This window comes from Monopterus albus, unplaced genomic scaffold, assembly GCF_001952655.1.
Source record: "Monopterus albus unplaced genomic scaffold, M_albus_1.0 scaffold98.1, whole genome shotgun sequence".
Classification (NCBI taxonomy): domain Eukaryota; kingdom Metazoa; phylum Chordata; class Actinopteri; order Synbranchiformes; family Synbranchidae; genus Monopterus; species Monopterus albus.
Window position 1 is genome coordinate 892,542 of NW_018127978.1, and position 14,229 is coordinate 906,770.

General features: G+C 39.0%; 1 protein-coding gene across 1 annotated transcript in view; it reads left to right on the forward strand.

Annotated features, from left to right (window-relative positions):
* Positions 1 to 696: 696 nt before the first annotated feature.
* The window catches only part of nfia (nuclear factor I/A), a 165,972-nt gene continuing 152,439 nt past the window's right edge, over positions 697 to 14,229 (forward strand). Inside the window, exons 1-3 of the mRNA XM_020609211.1 lie at positions 697 to 991; positions 4,855 to 4,945; positions 5,575 to 5,703. Coding sequence (XP_020464867.1) covers positions 5,608 to 5,703 — 96 coding nt within the window. The 5' untranslated portion in view covers positions 697 to 991; positions 4,855 to 4,945; positions 5,575 to 5,607. The remainder of the gene's footprint in view (positions 992 to 4,854; positions 4,946 to 5,574; positions 5,704 to 14,229) is intronic.

Consider the following 14,229-nt stretch of genomic DNA (forward strand, 5'->3'; position numbering starts at 1 on the left):
GTTATCTGTCATTTATGTGCTGTAAATAAACAACACTGAGAAATGACAGCAGGAAGCGGTGCTCAGGGAACAGTAGAATCAGATGGAGTCAAAAGAAAAAGAAGAAAATTCAGTCGAATTTCCTATTCAGCAATAAATATAAGCCAGAAACCGACACCGCCTCCTACTGGCAGCTGAATGAACGACCAGCTCCTGGTGCAGCAATTTCCATGCAGGTATTCTGTAGTCCTAAATAATAATAATAATAATACACACAAGGTCTTCTGCAAATATTGCCTAAAAAGCACAGTTACATCAGCATGTTATTTGTGAACCTTTTATTAGATTGTTAGTTTCTTTTTTTTTTGTAAATACAGTACATTATACCAAAGGACAGTAAAGCTAACAACCGTGTTCTTTGTTTTAAAACAAATGAAATGATGATGTAATGTATACAAGGTGATGAAACTATTTGTTGCATGTAAAGAAATTCAGAAATTGATGTCATTTACTGTAAGTCGCGTTTAAGATACCTTGCAATATTACAGTCACTTCTGATAAAATGTTTATATTTTTGGCACTTTATATATATATATATATATATGTAGGACCTGTAGTAATAAATAAAGTCAGGTAATAAATAAATGAGTATATTACCTGTAGTAACCGGTTAAGAGTTGATAATAGCTCTGCAGCTCAGGCTGCCAAGTTAAACAAATCCACAGTCCTACACTACCTGCTCAGCAGAAGAATAGGTGTACAGTACATAGCAGCATTTAGCAGCTAAGCCAGATATTTCTGTAAGCTTCTTCTTCTTCATCTCTTGTTGAATGGTGGTTGGCAAACAGCTTTCCTTAAGCTAAGAGAGGGATGAGGTAAAGATACGGAGGTGGAAGGGACAGGTGTTCTTACAGCAACAGGTAGTTAACTGGTTATTGAACTGCGGCTGTTTATCAATAACTCGAGAGATGTAGCAGCAGTGGCAATGACACAGTTAATGGAGGACCTTAAGGTAGGGCACCTTAAGCCCTTACATAGAAATCTTACACACATTTTTAGTTTAACTGTGACTGGCTCTGATTGTTTCGTGGCTAAAACGGCTTTTGTTAGCTAGCTAACTGTTAGCGGCTAGCTAAAACAGTTAATCTTAGTTAACGTTAGCTAACGATTATTGAGCTATACCCAGCCTAATTAATAATACTTAATTTTACAGCGATGAGGTCTGACGAGTTCGGCTGAGGTTAAAGTTAAAACTTTTGGCAAGTTAGCTAAGAATTTATTTATTTATAAAGATTTTAAGTTCAAGTCAGGTAATGGTTTGTTTGAGTTGACACTAGCCCACAGTTTGTCGTCTTTAACAGTGTAGCTCACTCAGGTAAGCTAACTGGTCGGTTTAGCAGCTAGTGGTTAAAGCTAAAACAATTTTGTTCCAGTTAACTAACAGCTGCTATTAGTAGTTTTAATACGTTTAAGTTTGTGTTAGCTAATGGTTACATTTAGCAGCTAAAGTTTACAATAAATAAAATGAATGGTTTAATAGTTAATAATCTTTATTTTCAAGTTCAAATCTCCATGGTCTAACTTGAATGTTTGTTGGACCTGCCAAAACTGAGCTTGATCATTTGCCATTATAAACAATATAATTCAGGTTAGCTAAAACAATTTTTTATGTTTTCAAACAATTGAAACAGCGCAGTTCAGGTTAGTAAAACGTAGTTTTAAACCAAGCAACAAATAACATTTCACAGGTACAAATTTAGTTAGTCTTATTTCCCAGATACAAACATGTTGAATTTAATTCCTCACATTAGGTGATCTTTCTCCTAAGCCAACATAAAGTGAGTCAATAATAAGTTAAATATAAGGAGAAGAACAAATGCCTAATATTGTTATTAAAGTAATACAGTAGTAGCATTGTCAACATTGGCTAAAATGTTGGAATAAATGTTCTAAAAAAAGCACATAGGTTCAAACTATTCAACCTTTTTTTTTTACAATTGAATATTCATTTTCACAATCAAATATCTCTTTCTTTGAAACTTTGCCAGAAGGTTTTGAATCATTGACAGTCCCTTACAGTACTAGTATATCCAGAAGATGCTTTTACTTTTTGCTAATTTACAACAACTTGCAACAGCAAATGTTTTGTAGGAGATATAAAGCTAACAGATTTGTTTATTTATTAACATAATAAGAAAATGTTGATACTGATTGTATCTGTAGAATGTTGTCAATGTCTTTGTTTTCTGTATAAATATGTGATTTTGAAATACTATATCCACTTGTAGTTTCCTTGGTATTAGGCAGTTCGGGGGTTATGTTTTGGCAGCACTTGGTTAAGGCTCAGGAAATGTGTTCTGGTTTAATACAGAAAAGGTTCAGACACAACTTTTTTATTAACATTTAACTGAAACCATAGTCTTTCCATTTATTCCCTAAATCATGGAGTTGAGGAAAATATCGTGTTTATATCCTGAACATGTCAATAAAATGCCCCGTTTTCAGTCAAGTGGATGCTGTGTACCTGTGAGCGCTGCTTCAGTAATTGGAGAGCAAAACCTCTGTATGACTGATGTAAGAGCGTCTGTTTAAAATTCAGACGACTTGAACTTTGTGCTGCTGCTGTCTTTGTCATCACTCCCTTCAATAGAGGACAACGAATGGTGACCACATACATACAGCCTTAAATTTTCAAACGACAACTACACACCCCGTTCCACCTCCTCTGTATCTCCCCCTTCTCACCTCCTGGCTGGTGTACCTAACTCCCAACAACCTGAACATCCCTCTGTATCTCCGGCTGAATTGCATTCCTCCATTTGGGCTCCACAATGGGATAACTGTATGATGGCGGCTCTGCTCTGGTTCAGGTATCCCCTTCTGATTAGGAACCTGAGCTTCACAGGCCCCCTGCACCTCCCTCCGAGCCCCCCAGCTCAACACAAGCATAAATTGTCTTAGAGGTAGAGGCACATGTTTGTAGATGTGTGACATGATGGGACGCTGCTGTTTGGATGAGTCCTGCTGCTTTCATCTGTCCTGGAAAAATACCACACCTCTATAAACTTCATGGCTTCACTGTTGCTTCTGTTTAGGTATAAAGCCACACATTTTCCTTTAAGAGAACATAATCAGAGGCCCAATAAAATGGTGCCTCATTTAAAGCTGAATCCCGTTTAATCGAAGTAGAACAGCATTTTAATTAATTTACACTTTAAACTGTATTTTCACAGAGAAATTTTAAAGGAAACATGAATGCAAATTACAATTAATGTTCCCTGTGGTTGATACAGTGGATGTCCCTTATCTAAGAAATAAGACTGTATATTGGATGAATGTAAAACTGGATTTGTTGACACTTTGAAGGTACAAGATTTTTACTGGACAGCAAAAATATGCACATTATAACTCAGTAACAAGTTTTTGAAAATATCTAACCTCTGGAACACTGCTGATTTTGCCACACTACACATCACTGGCATAAATATTCCATATCTACTGTAGTAGTATATACAGTACATTTGAATGTAAAATTAAATTAAATGGCATATTTGTATTTAATTGAAATTTATTAGCTTGATTGTGCATCAGATTTGCCCCAAGTTTAGCCTGATGTGTTTTGTATTTTTGGAATTTGACTAGATTATTTAACTTGAATTTAAAATAAGGTCAGTTAGTTAGTTAGTTAGTTAGTTATGACAAATAATGTTTGTTTGTTAAAAAAAAGTATCCAGCTGGGAGGGTTAAAGTGGTTAAATAAAATAGGTGGATGGTCAGTCAGAATAATATAAATGTTACAATGACTTTTTAGACAAAAGCTCCTTGTTTTTATTCTCATATAGTGAACGTTTAACCAAGCACAGTTTATGTATTTGTGCTAATACTTCCATTTTATTCTAATTTAGACTTTACTGCATTTGTGAGAATACTGATGGATTAAAAATTCGAACTAATGTTAACATTAATACTAAAGCATTTACTAATACTTTATAGATGATTTAAAAACATTAATTACAACTACTTCTGAATTATCAGATTGTGTAAAAAAAAAGTTCACATAGTTGTTTATCCCTCTCCAGTTTGACACTTCTTTTTTCCTTTTAGCTACGTTTTAAATTTTTATAAAGTTAGTCAGGGTTGTTTGAAAAGTACAGCAGAGCAACTGGACCAAAGCATTTTTCAAATTATTCACATTTAGATTTTCTACTGAGACACCATGATTAGATGGTATAGACAATCTGTATAACACCATAATGGCCAAACAATGGCATCTGGCTGTATAATGCAAAATATGTAACACAAATAAGTTAAACAGTGTCAGAGCATTTTTTTAACAAGGCGTTATAACTGGCTTATCTGACTGTAAGAACAAAATTAGTTTAAACATAGGTGGTTGAAATGCTTCTTCTTAGTGTACTGGCTTATAACAGATCTATAAGGCATTAGTAAATGATTCTAATGAAGCCATACGTACTCTCTCTAAAGGGTTCCTTATTATTAAGTACTTTCACTACAATGATCTGATTAGTAGTCACAAATTACTTAACAAATTAAGATATTACGTTAAAAAAATATCATTAATGAAACTACCCAACAGTATACTTGTTCTAGCTGTAAAATCAAGTACTGTTTACAAAAGCATCAAAACTATTAAACATATACCAATATAACCCTGGCAGGAGCCATTTCTCTGCAGCAGAAGTATTTCGACATTACCTGCTTCAAGTTCATTTTACTGATAATACTTCTGCACCTTTTAATCAAATAAGAATTTGCGTGCAGGACTTGTGATGCTGAAGTACTTTTACACATGCACAGTGTTAGGCTGAAATGTAAACTGTGCACTTACTGATGGAGCGGGGTGATGTTTTTCAGGCATCGGGCAGCGTCCACTCGTCATGGAGCCTGACAGCACCCGCCACTGGTCTGCTCTCTCCGGGCTTCCGCTGGATCCTTCAGTCTGGAGGTATTTATGCCAAAACATACAAGTTTTCTGTAGGAGGAGGGATGGAGGGCTGAGGATGGAGGTGTGGGGGGGCGTGGGGATGGAAACCCAAAACAAAACATAGCATGATAGTCTTTAAGCAGTTCCATGTGTCCGGAGGAGTGATCGCCCTGTGGTGCTGCAGCCCTCTGCCCTCTCTCTCCCCCTCCCTCCCTCCCTCCCTCCCTCTCTCTCTACCTGCCTCCGTCCCTTTAAAGTGACCATAAAAAAAACGTAGAAGTTGTTTTGGAGTCAGTTCACTTTAGCATGGGCTGCGTGATCTTCTTCATCTGCTCCTGGTGATGATGATAACGATGAACAAGCCCTAATTAAATCCAAGGAGGGGAAAAAAGAAGCGGCCCAGGGCGCTCGGTGATGCGTAAAAAAGGCTCATCATTCTGCTCGGCTGTGTGTGCGGTGTGTTTGAGCCTCTGTGTGTGAGGGGGTGTGTTTCTTTTCTCTGAGCAGATGACTGCTGCTCACCTTGCCACAGGGTCTGCATGAGATTGGTTCTTTGTCAAGGAGTTTTTTTTTTTTTACCCATGATTCCATATGGTATGGAGCGGGCTACATGTTGCCCAACATGCCAGTGCAAATGTTTTCTCAATTAGGTGTCTTATCTCCGGTGAGCGCACTTGCATCAGATGAGGCTTGCTGACAGCGTAATGGCAGGGAAAACCTCGGAAGGCTCCATCAAATGGCAGCTCTGCTACGACATCTCAGCCAGGACCTGGTGGATGGTAAGTTGGCACAACTGCCCCGTTTTCTTTTTTCTTTCTTTTCTCTTTCTTCTCTTTCCTCCCAGAATTTAAAAAAAAGTTAGTTAGTTAGTTAGTTAGTTAGTTATGACAAATAATGTTTGTTTGTTAAAAAAAAGTATCCAGCTGGGAGGGTTAAAGTGGTTAAATAAAATAGGTGGATGGTCAGTCAGAATAATATAAATGTTACAATGACTTTTTAGACAAAAGCTCCTTGTTTTTATTCTCATATAGTGAACGTTTAACCAAGCACAGTTTATGTATTTGTGCTAATACTTCCATTTTATTCTAATTTAGACTTTACTGCATTTGTGAGAATACTGATGGATTAAAAATTCGAACTAATGTTAACATTAATACTAAAGCATTTACTAATACTTTATAGATGATTTAAAAACATTAATTACAACTACTTCTGAATTACCAGATTGTGTAAAAAAAAAGTTCACATAGTTGTTTATCCCTCTCCAGTTTGACACTTCTTTTTTCCTTTTAGCTACGTTTTAAATTTTTATAAAGTTAGTCAGGGTTGTTTGAAAAGTACAGCAGAGCAACTGGACCAAAGCATTTTTCAAATTATTCACATTTAGATTTTCTACTGAGACACCATGATTAGATGGTATAGACAATCTGTATAACACCATAATGGCCAAACAATGGCATCTGGCTGTATAATGCAAAATATGTAACACAAATAAGTTAAACAGTGTCAGAGCATTTTTTTAACAAGGCGTTATAACTGGCTTATCTGACTGTAAGAACAAAATTAGTTTAAACATAGGTGGTTGAAATGCTTCTTCTTAGTGTACTGGCTTATAACAGATCTATAAGGCATTAGTAAATGATTCTAATGAAGCCATACGTACTCTCTCTAAAGGGTTCCTTATTATTAAGTACTTTCACTACAATGATCTGATTAGTAGTCACAAATTACTTAACAAATTAAGATATTACGTTAAAAAAATATCATTAATGAAACTACCCAACAGTATACTTGTTCTAGCTGTAAAATCAAGTACTGTTTACAAAAGCATCAAAACTATTAAACATATACCAATATAACCCTGGCAGGAGCCATTTCTCTGCAGCAGAAGTATTTCGACATTACCTGCTTCAAGTTCATTTTACTGATAATACTTCTGCACCTTTTAATCAAATAAGAATTTGCGTGCAGGACTTGTGATGCTGAAGTACTTTTACACATGCACAGTGTTAGGCTGAAATGTAAACTGTGCACTTACTGATGGAGCGGGGTGATGTTTTTCAGGCATCGGGCAGCGTCCACTCGTCATGGAGCCTGACAGCACCCGCCACTGGTCTGCTCTCTCCGGGCTTCCGCTGGATCCTTCAGTCTGGAGGTATTTATGCCAAAACATACAAGTTTTCTGTAGGAGGAGGGATGGAGGGCTGAGGATGGAGGTGTGGGGGGGCGTGGGGATGGAAACCCAAAACAAAACATAGCATGATAGTCTTTAAGCAGTTCCATGTGTCCGGAGGAGTGATCGCCCTGTGGTGCTGCAGCCCTCTGCCCTCTCTCTCCCCCTCCCTCCCTCCCTCCCTCCCTCTCTCTCTACCTGCCTCCGTCCCTTTAAAGTGACCATAAAAAAAACGTAGAAGTTGTTTTGGAGTCAGTTCACTTTAGCATGGGCTGCGTGATCTTCTTCATCTGCTCCTGGTGATGATGATAACGATGAACAAGCCCTAATTAAATCCAAGGAGGGGAAAAAAGAAGCGGCCCAGGGCGCTCGGTGATGCGTAAAAAAGGCTCATCATTCTGCTCGGCTGTGTGTGCGGTGTGTTTGAGCCTCTGTGTGTGAGGGGGTGTGTTTCTTTTCTCTGAGCAGATGACTGCTGCTCACCTTGCCACAGGGTCTGCATGAGATTGGTTCTTTGTCAAGGAGTTTTTTTTTTTTTACCCATGATTCCATATGGTATGGAGCGGGCTACATGTTGCCCAACATGCCAGTGCAAATGTTTTCTCAATTAGGTGTCTTATCTCCGGTGAGCGCACTTGCATCAGATGAGGCTTGCTGACAGCGTAATGGCAGGGAAAACCCAAAACCTTCAAATGGCAGCTCTGCTACGACATCTCAGCCAGGACCTGGTGGATGGTAAGTTGGCACAACTGCCCCGTTTTCTTTTTTCTTTCTTTTCTCTTTCTTCTCTTTCCTCCCTTTTTCTTCAACCAAAAGAACAACTCCTCCTCCTGCTTCTTCTACTTGTAGTAGAGCTTTCAGAAGCACGGTACCACACAGCAGCTGTGTGCTTTATTTCCAATAAGCTCCTGGACTTGTGAGCCGCTCGGGCTGTTTGTTGTTTTTAATCTGACAGCGACCCATCTCTCCCCTCTCTTGTCTCTTCGGCGTCCCGTTAGCGTACGGGTGCCAGCTCAGGTCTGCAGCTGCGGCCGGGAGATTGTTCGCTCCTTCTGAGGCTCTGCTCATTCTGTCTCTTGTTCCATCCGATAAACTGGAAACTTCTGTGAAAACACACAAAAACTCCTGCTTTGTTTCTGTGTGATTCCTGAGAAATACCAGCACTGAGCATCACACTCGGCTCCTTAGCTCTAACACACCACTGCTGCTACTGAGGCAATTACACCGCACACGGGAACAAACACCCCACCTCCCTCACTCTCACACCATCTCAGCAGCGGTGTCCCGGGACGAGCTGGTGCTCTGGCTGCAGCGCCGGGCCACATTAAGCAGCTTGTTGCGGTCAGCGAGGCCAGCCAACCTTTGACACCCCTGTCACTGCTATGAGTATGGAGGGGGGGGGGCTGAAGTCCGAACAGACCGATGGGGGTTGAGAGGAGTTTGGTGACTCTGCTGAGAGGCAAGGAGGGTTGTTTTTAGTGGCTCACAATAGTCTATTGTGAGTGGCTCGTCCTAATGAGCCAGAGAGATGAAAGAGCTCCGAGCACTGGGAGTTCATTAGAGGACAGCTCATTATTCCTGTCACTGTTACATTTAACACTGTGTCCAGGTGACGGTGTGGCGGGTTTGGGTGGATGGACGCAGAGTTTGGGTATTGCAGGTTCCTCTTCCTCCAGCTTGACTAAAAAGAGTTGTGTTGCCAAAGAGACAAAGGCGGCTTTATCCTCTGTGTAACAGGACCGTGAACTCTGCGAATTCCTCTCTTCTCCCAGACCTGTACCCACCCCCCACCCCCCAAATGTGCGCACACACACACACACACACACACACACACACACTTTCAGCATCTAGCAGCAGGACGATGGCAGGCAGCCTGTGGATGCCTTACTCTGCCGGCCACTGTGGCGTCTGTTCAGGGTCCGAGGAGTGTGTATGTGTGGGTAGAGAGGGTTTGTTCTTGAGTGTGCATATGTTTATCAGCTGGGGGGGCGGCTCGAATGATCTATCAGTTTGTTTGATCTGTACTCTTTAAATTGACTTTTACTGAGTAAAATCTCTGATGGTCAGCAGTTATTTGCTCTCTGATTGTAGCTGCAGTTTGATGCTGCTGCTGGGTTAAAATTTCACACTATCATTATGTATATATTCATAATTTGAGGTGTCACATTGTCTGTTTTCTTGCTGATTAGTTGGTGTGTGGACTTGCTGCTGTGTCTCCATGACTAAATATAACTCATATAGGACGTAAATCTAATGAAGCTGCTGCAGTGCCGATTTTCTCTCCGGAGAATTTAAAAAAAATTGCATTGAAAAAGTTCCTTTTTTAAAATTACTTTTGGCGGGAAAGTTTACATTTGAATTTTACATGAGTTGCACAAATTAATAAATATACACTGTTTTCTTTTAGGTAAGGTTAAGGTATTAATTGTACTGATGATGGTAATTTTACAATAATGAAATAAATATATCCCGTTGTTTCTGGTTGTCAGTTAACTAATCTAATCTGACTGTGTTTTTACTGTTTGGGTTAATTGTACCAAATATTTAAACTTTTTTAAACCTTCAGAAAATTATGGACTCTTTAAAAATGAAATACAAATAAAATGTATTTTTCACCAAAGATGACAGATTTAAAGAAATATTACTCAGTAATATCCATATCTTTTGGATGTTGAAAAATCTTTAAATCTTTTCAGATAATTTAGAGTATTACATTTTTTTTTTTTTGCTGCGTCTGTTTTTATGAATAAACAAAATTAAAATTTCTCTCATTTGAAACAGTAATATATTGACACACTTAAATTTTTCCGTGATTAGTTGTGTATGCTGTAATGACCGGCCACTGGTGCTCCTCTCCTAAACGATCACAGCGGGCTAATTAGTCAGACTTAAATCCGTCCCTGCCTCACTATCAGAAAAGGTTAAACTGGCCGAAAGCACAAAGAGGATTATCAGCTTAAAGTTAAAATGCTTACAAATTTCAAAAGCAGCTGTGATTATGCCAAGTGATTTCAGTCGGGTTGTATCAGGGAAACAATTCGGTTTTTAATTTAGCGTTTTAATAGATTTTAGGTTTTTAATCTTGTGTATATTGTTGTTGTCCTTTCATGGATTTGATATTAATGTTCCCAAATGAAAGCGATTTTTGTCAAAGAAAGGTTTTAAATCTAGGCAAATTTATATTTAAAGCTATGAAAAATAATGTAATATTTTGTGTTTTTAGATAAAAATATGAAAAACATATTCCATAATGTGTCTGGCATTTGAATTTTCACATTATTATTTTTTTTTATTATCATAACCTAATTTCTTTGTGGTGTTATCTTAAATTTTGAAGAGCTGAAAAGGGGACCCCTACACAAACTTCATCCATGTTTGATTCGTAATAGATAAATTTCATCTCAAATTCCAGATGTTCTGTTTCTGCCTCCTGTTTAAACTTTTCTTCAGCCTGGTTTTGTTTTCAGCATTTCATTATCGGTCTCTTGTTTAAATCTCAATGTTTACATTTCATCTTTAGATATTTTCCCTCCTCTCTGCATCACTGCACGTCCAGTACAGCTGTATCAAAATTGAACACATTATAATCACAGTTGAATTGTTGCCAGTTTGTGTATGTTGTCCTGAATTTTCACGCTTACAGTAACCGACTCGTCTGCAGCAGAGCTACAGGAAACACACCCCAGTGTAATCACATCTTATTAATATTAACATTTAGTGCAGCAGCATGAAGGGAGAGACTCACTTAAAACTTGCAACAGTAAATGCCACTAGAAAAATAATATTATTGAGCGGTCTCTCTCTAACCCTAGCCCGGGTCAGGACCCTGTGTGATGTCACAACATCTTCCCATGAGATTTGTAAGCCGTATAAATTCTATTTGTGGCATCTGTTTTTAGTAGGAAAAAATACAGAAACAGGTTTAAATCATAGAAACTTTGTCCTCTAATTCAAAACTGTGATTTAAAACTCTTAATGACATTAAGAAGAAGATAACCATGAAAAGCAGCTGGTCTTATAGGAGAGCGGGTTGTGAGAGCAGGTACGTGCATGGAGTTCATTCACCGCAGGAGTTAACAGGATTGAAGCTGCACTGCAGCCCATGGCCCCATAATCCATGTGTCAGTGAGTGGACCCCCCCACAACTCACACTCGCCTTTCTCTGTACACATATTTGTCCAATTTGTGATCTTTGCACATTTAACAACCTCACTTTTAAAAAGAAAGTCAAATTATGTGCTAAGCCTATTATGCCAGCTTTAAGTTTTATGGAAACTTATTTTAAATGTATTTGTTTTGGTTGACATTTGATTGTACCGCACATGGTTGTCTTATTTAGCTTTTATGCTGTGTTTTATATCCCTCAGCGGCTAAGATCTGTTAAACCTGACCAGCATGTTTCCCTGAGCTGAATCAGGATCTGTGAGAGTCTGAACAGAACCAAGTACAGTTTTTTAATGGCCAGGATCATTTGTTGTTGCACTCCTGATCTGTTTAGATGTGTGGTCAGGGTCGGAGGCTCAGCTCTGTGACTCAGTGGGCTGTAGTGGACTGGCTGTGTTTGTGGTCTCTGTAAGATCCACTTCATTAGCCCGACTCTGAGGACGGCCAGACCGCTCCACAAGTGTGACCAACACACACACACACTGTTTTAAAACCAACAGTAATGAGCTCAGACAGAAACACAGCAGGGTAGAAGTCAACAGAGGAGATGGACAGAAAGTGGACAAGGGCTGTGGTGGCTAAAGATCACAAAGTCTGATAAACCAGGGTTACATTCTAAAATCCATGGTGGCAGCTTAAGTGTCCATTAAGCCATCGTGGTAGGCTGCAAAGTTTTACAAACCGGTCTCAGATTTCAAGAGAGCCATGAAAAAAGCACAGTGACAGCATTTTTTTACACCTGTATTTTTACTTCTTTGTGTGTGTTCAGGTCATTACACCAAAGTCCCGCTCATCTGCACAGCTGCCTTTGCCTACGTGTCACCTTTTACCTATACTACTTATAAGCGCTGAGTGCCTTCACGGTTATCTAGCATGATCCTGTTCTTAGCCAAAGTGGGGGTCATGGAATAAAGTGGAGCAAAATTAAAGTGAGGTGCACGGGGTCAAACATGAGTGCTGTGATGCAAGCAAGCATCTTATTAACCTGAATCCTTTAAAGGTATTTTATTAAGTCACTGTTAGTTTCTCCAGTAGTGTTAATCATTAAATAAATATGAAATCACTTTAACCAATGATTTTGGGGTGGGTGGGATCCGTTCTGTTTGGCGTCTATAGGATGACAAAAGATTTAAGAACCTTTGCTTTAATGCGCCTAAAGATGTAAAAGGGACAGCTACCTCTGACGGATGTCAGACTTAAACCCTCTGATGGTATCTACTGTATCATCATGTTCCCCAGACCCTACTGATACGTAGTGTTTTAGTAATTTCTGGGGCATTTTTAAAAAAATATTTTATAAAATGTATGTATACATTTTTTTTAATAAAGTATCTGTAGAAAAGCCAGGGACCACAATAAGTAAATGAAATGTTGATTGTCAGTTGTGCAGGTCTGATCCACACACTGTGTTTGTCTGACGTAGAAAATGATCACATCAGGTTATGACCGATTAAAGTAGAAAACAGCTCATTCCACATGGGCTTTCTTGCCACTGAAAACGGAATATCTTTGGACTCTTGATCGTACAAAATCAGACATTTAAAGACGTTATCTTTGAGTCTGAACTGCCCTTTTCACTGATTTGTGACATTTTACAGACTCAGCAATTTATCAGAATAATCATCAGGTTGGTTAGTAATGAACGCCACTGGCAGTTCATCTTATGTGACTCTTAGGAAGACAGGACAAATGTTGGACTGCTCCTTTAATAAAAGGCCATGGCCTTGTTCTTAGGTTGATCAGTTGGTCTGTCAGCTGATGGAAAGACACATTTTCACAACAAATGTACCTTTTTAGCACCAAGTCCATACTGAGATGACTCAGGGAGATTACGTGTGTGTGTGTTAGTTACAGCGGGAGTGTCACATTGTGCAGAAGATGTTTCTAATTTGGAGACGACCACGAGCAGGGTAGAGATGATTAGAGAGAAGGAAATTGGGGGATTAGAGTTGTCTGCTTGAACTTCCTGAGCACGGCATGCTTGCCCTCTCACTCTCTCTCTCTCTCCTTCTTGCTCTTTCACTGTCTCTCGTCCTCCCTGTGGTCATCCTGTGGTGTGGATGGTGTGCGGACCATCGGGTACTGGAGCTCCTGGGGTGTCTCAGGCTGTCACCCACCAACGGACATGACTCACTTGCTCACTCACCTTTTACCTTGTCTTTCTTTTTACCTCATTCCTTTTTTCTGTCCTTTTCTATTCTGTCTCGCATCTTACCGTTCATTTTCCTTTTTCATTCCTCTAGTTTTTCTTGGTTTTTAACTTTACCTTTGTTATTTGTCCTCTCACATTTTCTTTCCCTTCATATTTTTTCCTTGTTTTTTCTTGCATTAATCTTTTCTCCCATCCCTTCATTTGTTTTCTCTGTTCTTTTTCATTTACCTTTCTCTTTTCTTTCCCTTCACATAATCTTTTCTTTTCCCTTCACCTCTACTGATTCTGCTTTTTAAATTTTTCTTGCATTCAGTTTCTTTCCTTTTATTCCATTTTTATTTTTCTTCTCTTTCCTCTGTCTTTTCAGTCTTTTCTCTAGTTATTTTCCTCCATTGCTCCTCTTGTTCTTCCCCTTCATCGTTCTTTTTATGTGTGCTTTCCTTCCACCCCTTCTTCCTGTTACCATCATCTTGTCTTTACTTTTGCTTTACTTCCTCTTGACTTTGTTTCCTTTCCTGTTCATTTTAACACACATGTTGAGTGAATAACACAAACTGAGAACTCTACACATGGTTTATGTTTGATGGATTAAACAGCATCTGGTTGTGATGGTGAAAAATTGAATTAGTTCAGTATTTGTCAGGTTTCACTTTTACTTTTAGTTTAAATCTTCTGTGCTGTGTTTGTGGAGTACTAGAGAGGCTTTGTAGTGAGGTCGGCGTCCTCTTGAATTGTTCACCTGTAAGGATCAATGGAGTGTGTTGATGCCCTGTGCAGCAGGATCACCTGACCAGGTGCTGTGAGCTGTGATTCTTC